Source organism: Acanthamoeba castellanii (assembly GCF_000313135.1).
Source record: "Acanthamoeba castellanii str. Neff unplaced genomic scaffold scf7180000084758, whole genome shotgun sequence".
Classification (NCBI taxonomy): domain Eukaryota; phylum Discosea; order Longamoebia; family Acanthamoebidae; genus Acanthamoeba; species Acanthamoeba castellanii.
In genome coordinates this window covers 744,998-754,871 of record NW_004457380.1, presented here as the reverse complement: position 1 = coordinate 754,871, position 9,874 = coordinate 744,998, and the positions used below count along the sequence as shown (strand labels likewise).

General features: G+C 58.6%; 4 protein-coding genes across 4 annotated transcripts in view; 2 read left to right on the top strand and 2 right to left on the bottom strand.

Moving 5' to 3' along the window:
• The window catches only part of ACA1_219510 (phytanoylCoA dioxygenase family protein), a gene marked incomplete at both ends in the record, with an annotated part of 1,699 nt that extends 731 nt beyond the window's left edge, over nt 1–968 (top strand). The window contains 6 exons of the mRNA XM_004337201.1: nt 43–162; nt 230–311; nt 395–546; nt 605–680; nt 764–852; nt 921–968. Coding sequence (XP_004337249.1) covers nt 43–162; nt 230–311; nt 395–546; nt 605–680; nt 764–852; nt 921–968 — 567 coding nt within the window. The remainder of the gene's footprint in view (nt 1–42; nt 163–229; nt 312–394; nt 547–604; nt 681–763; nt 853–920) is intronic.
• A 308-nt stretch (nt 969–1,276) lies between these two features.
• ACA1_219500 lies at nt 1,277–2,993 on the top strand (the record flags this gene model as incomplete). Its single annotated transcript, XM_004337200.1, has 6 exons — nt 1,277–1,659; nt 1,797–1,934; nt 2,105–2,285; nt 2,380–2,519; nt 2,629–2,770; nt 2,865–2,993. 6 exons carry the CDS (start codon nt 1,277–1,279, stop codon nt 2,991–2,993), a joined length of 1,113 nt encoding a protein of 370 aa, XP_004337248.1.
• Nucleotides 2,994–3,513: 520 nt separating this feature from the next.
• ACA1_219490 (2OGFe(II) oxygenase family oxidoreductase) lies at nt 3,514–4,768 on the bottom strand (the record flags this gene model as incomplete). Its single annotated transcript, XM_004337199.1, has 4 exons — nt 3,514–3,604; nt 3,794–3,932; nt 4,027–4,139; nt 4,257–4,768. 4 exons carry the CDS (start codon nt 4,766–4,768, stop codon nt 3,514–3,516), a joined length of 855 nt encoding a protein of 284 aa, XP_004337247.1.
• Nucleotides 4,769–4,966: 198 nt separating this feature from the next.
• Nucleotides 4,967–9,795, bottom strand: ACA1_219480 (uncharacterized protein; the record flags this gene model as incomplete). The annotated part of the gene is made up of 19 exons (XM_004337198.1): nt 4,967–5,194; nt 5,286–5,413; nt 5,496–5,627; nt 5,744–5,975; nt 6,088–6,171; nt 6,285–6,461; nt 6,540–6,623; nt 6,709–6,849; nt 6,952–7,098; nt 7,209–7,313; nt 7,424–7,648; nt 7,749–7,863; nt 7,959–8,132; nt 8,226–8,379; nt 8,511–8,673; nt 8,780–8,849; nt 8,946–9,063; nt 9,228–9,255; nt 9,337–9,795. 19 exons carry the CDS (start codon nt 9,793–9,795, stop codon nt 4,967–4,969), a joined length of 2,964 nt encoding a protein of 987 aa, XP_004337246.1.
• Between the last annotated feature and the right edge of the window lie 79 nt (nt 9,796–9,874).

The window sequence follows — 9,874 nt, the reverse complement described above, 5'->3', positions numbered from 1 at the left end:
GACGCGGTGAAGAAGGTGGTTCTTTCGCCCGCCATCGGCGAGGCGGCCGCCAAGCTGCTGAGAACGAACGAGATCAGGCTGTGGCACGACCAGGTCATCGCCAAACCGGGCCTGGGTCCCGACGGCCACAGCGAGAAGGCCGGCAACATCGGTTGGCATCAGGTGCGTTCAAAACCTGCTCCCTCGCTGCCCACACAATCGCGCTCACACCGGACGTGTGAGTGTGCAGGACTATGGGTTCTGGCAAGTCTCCAACAGCTCGTCGATGATCACCGCTTGGATCGCCCTGCAGGACACCGACCTGTCCAATGGTACCTGCTTATTCACCAACATATATATATATATATATTAGATTAACTGTTTAGAAATATATCTTGAATATATTTTGCAACAGGCGGTCTGCGTACGATCACGGGCTCACACAAGTGGGGCTTGCTGCCGGACTCGGCCACCTTCTTCGAGAAAGACCTCGACTCCCTCCAAGCCAAGTTCTCCGCCTTCGGCGACCAGTGGAGCGATGAGCCCTCCATCATGAAGGCCGGACAGGTACGACCACCCTTCTTGGCACCTGGTCTTCTTCTGCAAGACTCACCTTTTCATCAAGGTGGCATTCCATCACGCCTTGACCATCCACGGCTCAGGACCCAACACGACGCACCAGACGCGCTACGCCATTGCGGGTTCGTGTCTACTACTTCCATGGACCGAAGCGAGCTGGTGATGCTGATGATGTCCCTATCTACTTTCATTTTCAATGTCGCAGTGCACATGCAATCGGAGCATGTGGGCTTTCAGTCGGGGCGTGGCTGGCACTCCAACGTGCGCGACTTGGGACCCAACCTCCAGGAGGGCGTACGTTGTTGTGTGTTGATCGGGGTATCTGGAATCCCAACGCACAACCTCACCTTATTCCCCATCAGGACTTGTTTGTCGGCCCGGCTTTCCCGGTATTGTGGCGCCGAAGCTGAGCCCCAAGCCCAGAAAGCCCACCATGTCCCAAGAGCCAAACAACGCATTCCGTCTTGGTTCGCAGGCGCGCATATTTCAAATATTTGTTTTTCCTTGGTCCTGCACCGTACTGAACCAGGGTATTTGAAGTATGTTCACGAAAACTGAATTTTCCGTTGAACGAAACTGAGATCTGAGTGGCTCGTCGGGAGTGGTCGGCGAAACCTTTTAAACTCCCCGCACCAACAGGCCAACAAATGATGAAAACTACATCTACCGCTGGACAAACAAGCCAGCAACAGTAACAACCCAACGCACGAACTCGCACATGAAGCAGCACTGTTCTCAGAGAATAGCCAGCCTGCGTGGCGGCGGCCGTGACGCCTTTGCCCGGCTTGCTACTACCACTGCCTCCTCCCTCGCCTCCGGCAATGGCGGCGTACGGGCCTCGACCCTAGTCCAGGCCAGGCGCCACCTCTCCCTTCGCCTCGCCCCTACCACCACCTCGCGGACCTCGTCGGCCACCGCGACCACCATGACCACTCGCGGCAGGTGGTGCCAGGGAGGAGCACTGGCCTGGTCGCGGGCCAACACCACGTCGGCCGCCATGACCGACGGCGAGCCCAAGCAGACCCAGGAGGAGAAGAAGGCCGCGGCCTCCAACCCCTCCATCGCCGCCCAGCAGACCGTCGAGCGCGCCCAGCAGCAAAGGTTGCTATTCACACTCACACCTCCCCTCTACATTTTACATTTTGCATTTTACTTGAGTAGAACAAGAAGATGAAGAAGATGAAGATGAAGAGAGCACTACTCACCTCGACCACTACTCGACCGCTTACGCGCTGCAGTGGCAAATCGACGAGGGTGGCCTACACCCTGCCGCACCCCATTTGGCAGAACGAGTACGTAGATGCGGTGGAGATCAACCACACGCCGCCTGAGAACCTCACCGACAAGCTCGCCCTCAACACCGTGCGTCTCATGAGGTACGCCTCCATCTTTTGCTTCATATTGCTGCTGTTGCTGCTGTTCTCAACGACACACACGACACACACGACACACACGACACACACGACACACACGACACACACGACACACACGACACACACGACACACACGACACACACGACACACACGACACACACGACACACACAGATTCAACTTTGACTGGATGAGCGGGTACTCGTGGGGCAAGCTGACGGAGGCCGACTGGCTGCGTCGAATCATCTTCCTCGAGACCGTGGCGGGCGTGCCCGGCTCCGTGGCCGCCATCCTGAGGCACCTCCACTCGCTGCGCCGCCTGAAGAGGGACCACGGCTGGATCCACACTCTCCTGGTACGCACGTGTGTTGTGTCGTGTGTGCGCACGCGCGTGTGCGATGTGTGACTAACCATCGATCGTGTGCGTGTGCGGCGGTAACGCTCTGCAGGAGGAGGCCGAGAACGAGCGCATGCACCTGTTGACGGGGCTCAAGCTCAAGCAGCCCGGCAAGATCTTCAGGACCGCCGTGTGGGTCACTCAGGGCATCTTCTTCAACTTCTTCTTCGCCGCCTACCTCGTCTCCCCGCGGTAACCGCCCGCCTCATCGTCGTCATCACCGCACGCACACACAAAGCTGACGTCACGTGTGTGTCATGTGTGTGTCGTGTGTCATGTGTGTGTCGTGCGGTCTGCGCAGGTTCTGTCATCGATTCGTGGGCTATCTCGAAGAGGAGGCGGTGAGGACCTACACCCACCTGCTCCACGACCTCGACGCCGGGAAGCTGCCCGAGTGGAAGGACACTCCCGCCCCGGAGATCGCCCGCCAATACTGGAAGATGGTACGATGATTCCATTCAACAACAACAACAACAACAAGAAGAAGCTAAGGAACAGTGATGTTGATCAACGTGTGCTTCTTCTCTGCTGTGTTAGGGTGATGATGCCAAGTGGAGGGACGTGGTGGCGTTGATCAGAGCCGACGAAGCGCACCACAGGGAGGTCAACCACACCTTTGCCAACCTCCAGCTCGAGCAGGACAACCCGTTCCCTCCGGGCCACTAAGCACTCCCTCCTCTTTTTTTGCTTTTGTTTTCGCTCTACGCTGCAAACAATTCCAATGTAACCCATTCAACCAATGCATTGTTGTACTGCATTCAGCATGTGATGTGGGCCATGTCCACAACAATTTGACAACATGCCATCATGGGTTATCTTCCATATTAGGGATTCAGCTGCAACCGGGTCGCACTACAACCACCCCAGAGAAGCAGCACAATCTACTCAAGACGAACCTCAGTGGCATGCACATGGTCAGCAGGCAGGACTGCGCTGATGCACTCCCAGTAGTCCAGGTGGCAGGCAGCCGACACCACAACCACCACAACCACAGCTTCTCCTCCGCCGTCGCAGCTCACCTCACCCGCGTCGTTCTACCCACCGACCACGTAGGCCTACCCCCGAGTCGGCCGCAGCCGACCTCCACCGCCACCACCTTCGCAGCGGCCGTCGCCCGCTGCAGCCTCGACCCGGTGGCGCTGCTGTCGCCGCTGGCCTCGGCCCTGCGGCCGTCGGTCTTCGCGGCCTACGCGGCCGCGCGCTGGGGGCCGCCGCCGTCATTGGCCTCGCGACAGGCCCTGGCCGCCATGACCTCGGCCGTGCCCAGCCTGTCGGCCCTGCTCGGCGCCATGGACTACCAGCCCTACCAGCCGGCCGCCATCAACACCACCACGCCGTAAGAGCTCGAATGCCAATTGGCTGCATTTATACAAACATCGCACGCGCCGCACGCGCACTCGCACACGCAGACCGCACACACACAGAGAGAGACGTTTTAGATGGGGCGGTGGTCGTCGCGGCGGTACATGACGTCGCTGCGCATGATGTACTTCTTGCCGGTGGCCAGGCGCTGGCCCTCGTGCAGGATGTTGTGCTGGAAGATGAGCACCATGCCGGCCTCTGGCTGCACCTCCTTCCGCCCGCCCTCCAGGAACACCGTCGCACCTGATGATGACGAAGCGAATGAGCGTGAGTGCGGTGTGTGCGGTGTGTGCGTGTGCGGCATGTGTGCGGGTGAAGAAGAAGAAGAAGCGTGTACCGCCATCGAAGCCGCCGTTCAAGTAGAACATGAACGTGAGCTGACTCCTGTCCCTGACGCCGAGCTCGAAGGCACCATCGCAGTGGGACGAGAAGTGCTGGCCCGGGGTATACCTGCGCACACACAACAAATAATTCATAAATAAATAAAAGAATAAATAATAAAAAGTTCACCAAATAAGGATAAGTAAATAAAATAAATAAGAAATAAAATACTCAATCGAGTAATACCTGCAGAAGCGCCACCGAGCGTTGAGGCCGTAGGGGTGCCACTTGCCGCGTCGATCCTCGAACTCGGCGGGGATGTGGGGCTGCACGCGCCGCCAGATCTCCTCCTGGAGCTCCTCGTCGTCGATGATGAGGCGCGTGTTGCTGCGGTAGGAGGTGGGGTACTCGGGCATCGGCTTGTAGCCCATCTCCTCCGTCTTGGCGACGAGGTGGCGGCACTCGGCCGGCGACAGAACATTGTAGAGGATGAAGGCCACTTTCTTGCCGATGTGCAGCTCCATCTTTCTGATCTCCTTTGCGCCCGAATCTGCCGATTCTTCGGTAGCCGCCACTTCCTCCTCCTCTGCTTCGGCCTCGGCGTCTTCACGCTCCTTCTCCTTATCATCTCCTTCCGTCTTAGCCGCTACTTCTTCCTCTTCACTCTTTTTTACATCCTTGTCTGCTGCCTCTTGCTCTGCATCCAGCCGCCACCAGCCCGCAGGCGGCGTCTGCACATTCATGTCCACTCGGTTCATCTCTTGATATTGTTTTGGTTGTGTTGTAGTTCTTCCACCCAGCGCCCTGGTGCGCTCGAGCCTTATGTCCCCAACCCATTCTTCTGATCATTTTCGCATAATCTCGTCATTCGCTTCATCTCGCCACTTCCTTGAAACAGGAAAAACATTTTCTCTTCGTTTCTCGATTCAATTAGTCGACAAAAATGAAACAGAGGGCTACGAGATGCTGGAGGCGAGCTTGGCGTGGAGGTCGGCGGCGGGGGTCGAGGCCGGAGCCGACCGGAGCGGGACCAGGTAGGTCCGCAGCTCGCCCGGGGTCGCGCCGCACTTCTTGGCCATGTTGAACAGATTGGCGGCCAGCGACGCCGACTTGGTGTTGAGGCCCGCGAAGCGCACTGTGTGCTCGAACAGGGCGCACGCCAGCTGCTTCTGCTTGCGCTCGCTCTGATGATGATTGAAGATGGCGATGATGAAGAAGAAGAAGGTGAGTTGATGAACAGTGGGCGCAAGTCGCTGGAGGGGGGGAGCGGCGTACGGCAGGGGTGGCTTCGGCCTTGAGGGCGGCCATCTGCTCGAGGATGAGCTCGAGCAATCGGTCGATAATGGCCTGCTGCTCCTTCTTGAACGCGTCGTCGCCTCCGTACAGCACGTCGTTGGCGTCCACTGGACGATGACACACACCACACACACACACACACACGACACATCAGCGACGCACACACGCCAGCGCCACGGATCGGATCACCAGCCGAGGGAGTGGGCGCGTTACCCTTGGGGAAGTGGTAGGGGAGGGCCATCTGCGCCTGGGTGCTGAAGTAGGCCAAGATGGACACGTAGGCCAGCGACTTGCTGATGCTTCCAGCCTCCCACGGGTAGTCTTGAATGACCTGTGTGCGTGCGTGCGTGTTGTGTGCGTGTTGTGTGTTGTTGTGTGTGTTGTGTGTGTTGTGTGTTAGGGGGGACACGCGACGGGAGGAGGAAAGGGGGGGGGACTGCGTGCCTTGATGAGGCCCTTGACGAGGTAGAAGGCGCCCTGCTCGGGGTGGCCGGGGACGGCCACCAACACGGCGGCGAAGTAGCTGATGAAGTTGAGGAGCCACGTCTCGTTGGACCGGCTGCCGCCGGCCTCGATGGTTTCTGTGTAGGGCGGGATCTCCTGGACGAGCGTGATGGCCGCCTTGAAGAGGGAGTCGGCTTGCGGCAGCGATTGGTTGGCCAACGCCACCTACCACGCACGCACACACACACCCGACACACACACACGACAGCCAATTAGCGCGCGATGCTGCAGATTGCGGCGACGATTGGGTCGGTCGTGTGGAAGAGGGGGAGCGTACCTGCCCGGCGTAGATGTATAGGTACAGTTGGGCGAAGGGGTCGTCCATGGAGGGGATCGAGATGAAGGTGTAGGCAACACACGCCTGTGTCGCACACACGCACGCACACGACCGCACACACACAACCGCACACACACACCGCACACGCGTCAATTCATGGGTTGTGTCGAGGAATGTGAGGTGGGTAGAATGCCCACCCTGACGAAGGCGGCGGTCTTCTTGGTGTGCTTGCCCTGGGTGAGCTTGAGGGTGCGCATGGCCAGATTGCAGGCGCCGAGCACGAGCGTCGATTTGACGCCGTCCAGGTTGGCGAAGGCCCTTCGGCACTCCACGTAGAAGTCGAGGTGCTTGATCACCTCCCGACCAAAGTCAACCTGGACCACCACCACCGCCACCATTGTAAGGCGCATACCGCACATACCGCACACACGGCACACGCACGCAGTGGGTACCTTGGTGATGAACGCGGAGATGAGGGAGGCGATCTGTCTGACCTCGTCGGAGAACGACAGGGTGTTGACCGAGTCGTGCAGCGCCTGCACGATCACGCGCGGGCGGTGGTCACGGACGAGGCACGACGCGTGAATACAGAGAGGGGGGAGGGGGGATCAAGCAGTGTACCTTGGCGGCGGTGAAGACAGTGTTGATGAGCAGAGGGTCGGAGGTGACGGACTTGTTCTTGGCAAAGGCCTCGAGCAGGGCTTTGCTCACCTCCACTTGGGTGGCGCTCGTGAACAGATCAAAGAGGGGCAGGAAGTTGCTCTGAGAGAGACGAGTACTTGATCAGCGCCACCGCACATACACGACACGACACACACGACACACGACACGACACACATGTGTGACGGGGCGAGTGCTGCGTACCATGGTAGTGAAGGTGGCGGTGAAGTCCGGGTAGTTCGAGAGGACCTTGTGGACGATGGAGGCGAGCTGCGGCTGGATGGAGTCGTAGGCCTTGTCCTTCTTCGCGTGCGCCACGATGTCCTGGATCAGCCTGTTCGTCTCGCTCGCCTGGTTGTGTCGAGAGCCGCCACCGCCATCACCACCACCACATCACCGTCAGACGTCGTGCTTCTCGGGCGCGTGCGTGTGTGTGCGTGTGTGCCGTGCGTGCAGCGTACAGTGCAGTGCTTGAGCGGGTACTCGATCCACACTTCGGCCACGGCGATGTACTCCTTGGCGTCCTCGAACTTGGCCACCACCTTCCACACGTCATTGAGGAGCGCCTACACATACGACACAACGCACGCACACGCCACATTGTTTGTTGGTCAGTGGAATTGCAACAATGTCGGCAATGCAAAGACCGGGGAGCCGGCGGGGGAGGGGTGGCTACCAAGCGTTCGCTCTCCGGGGGAGCCGGGGCGAGGGCCAGGCACACGCCAAAGGTGTGGTAGAGCTTGTGCTTGGCGTACGAGAGGCCGTCCGACTCCTTGATGAGCGCGGCGATCGGGCGCGCGTTGGCGGCGATGTAGTCCGGCGGGAAGGAGGAGATGATGTGGTTGAGCACCAGCGAGTTGCCGCTCTTCCTGTACTTGGCGAGCGTGGTTTGGAACACGTCCTGCACGAGCGTGGTAACGCACACGCACAGCGCACACACGAAATAGGTGAGGACGAGAGCCGAAGGCGTCAGTGCCCAGACTGGGTGCGGGTGTGCGTACCACGGGCGCCTTGTGGGCGATGCACTGCAGGAGCCAGTCGAGGGCGGGCGAGTAGAGGTGAATATAGTCGGACAGCGCGAGCTTGTGCGAGTCGAGCATCTTCTGGAAGGCGGGCCTGTGACCGCGACACACACCCATTACACCATGTTGTCAGCTCCGCGGCCGCAAACTGGTGCGACAGACAGTGGTGGCGTTGGGGGGTTAACGCACCTCTGGGTGACGATCTGGTGGGTGTAGAGGTAGTCGTTGAAGGAGGTGGTGAGGTGCTCGGTGAGCTGGGGTGCGATCTCCCGGCCCTTTCGCGCCAGATAGGCGCGCAGGTACATGGCGATGAGGGGGTCGCCCACGCCGCGGATCATCATGCACAGTCGGTTGATCACTTCCCTGCGAGTCGCGAAAAAGAAAAATGAGGCCGCACCGCACACGCACCACCGCACACACTGCACACGCACACAGAAAGCAAGCAACGAGACGAACCTGTAGGAGTTCTGGGAGAGGAAGGCGTAGCACTTGATGATGGCCATCTCCACGTAGATGCGCGGCAACAGCTCGCGGATGGAGGCGATCTTGAAGAACCAGTTGCGGCACGTCTCCCTCGCCACCTCCGGCACGTCCTTGGGCGAGAAGTTATCTGCATTCAGACCCGCCACATTAGCACCACACACACACACACACACACAAGACACACAGCACCACACACACACACACACGCACACACACGCACGCACGAAGCAGCGAGCGGAGCACGAAGACAAGAAGTACCCGGAAGATAGGTGGTTTGGCCCGTGGAGGGGTTGTGCTGCGACGCCCGCTCCCAGATGCGCTCGTAGACGAGCTTGCCAAAGGTGTCCAGGATCTCGGTACAGATGGTCCACTTGGACGGGTAGAACTTGATCACCGAGATGTCGCCCAGGACCTTGGCGCACTGTCGTGTCGTGTCGTGTCGTTGTGTGGGCCACGCGTAAGCACCAACAGCAGATAATGAAAGATAACATTTTCTTATATTAATAAATAAGTCAGGCTGCACGAACCTGAATGGCGATCTTGAGGGTCTTCACTCGCTCCTCGTTTTCCCACGCACGACGCAGCTCTTCGTTCAGTCTGCACCGCGGTAAGAGAGCGGAGAGGTGAGCGCCAGGAAAGAGGTGACGAGGGAAGCGGTGGCGGCAGTTGTGTGGCGGCTCGTGGCTCACGTACTTCTCGATGTGGGCGATGTACTCCTTCTGCGAGATCTTGAGGTACTGCTTTTCCAGCGCCTCGTCGGTCTCGTCCAGCTCCTCGAGCCGCTGCTTTTGCTTGTCGACCGCCACCGACACTGAAGGAGGAGAAGGCGAGCAAGAGTCAGCCCAGAGGTGCACCTAACCTCCCTCTTCCGCTTACAGCAAACGGTAATCAAAAAGATCATTAAATATAACAATAATAATTAGTATTATAAACACAATAAAGAATAAAGAATAAAAGAATAAAGAATAGACGTACGTCTGGTGCCTGTTTCCTCCATGAAGCTCTACACGGTTCGCCAAATCGCGCATGAGCTCAACAGTGCAGAGGAGAATTAGGAGGATTTGTGGGAAGGCAGGGGGAGTACCATCTGAATGCCCACTTGCTCGTCGGTGGTGTAGACAGTGAGAATGTCCTTCTTCTTCATGGACCAGGGCACGAAGGTGGGATCTTCCTCCTGATCGTAATATTGCCCCCTCTTGGTGGACGCCTTTCTCGCAACGAGAGGCGACGACGTTGATCGGGTCATGCTGCCCGATTCGTACATGGTTGTGATATTGGACGAGGGGGTGGGCTGTGGGGCGCTCAATGGGTCCCCGGCAGAGAGCGGATCGATGAAGGTCGATGTGACACGCTTGGTCGAGACGCTTCCTGAAGAGCCATTCTGTGAGGCATGCAAGGGGCTCGCATTGGCGGCCTCCTCGTTCTCATTTTTCGAATTGGGCTTGAGTGGATGATTCGCCGTCGACAGGGTGCGAGCCAGCGCATTCTCAACCCTCTCGGCCTCGTAGTCCCTCTCCTTGGGGAACCACTGATAGGAAGCCATTTGCCAATCTCTGCCAAAGCGTCCAAAGAGACTCGATCGATCAATGCGACCTTCGCTCGCCGGCGTTTCTCTCTTCCCT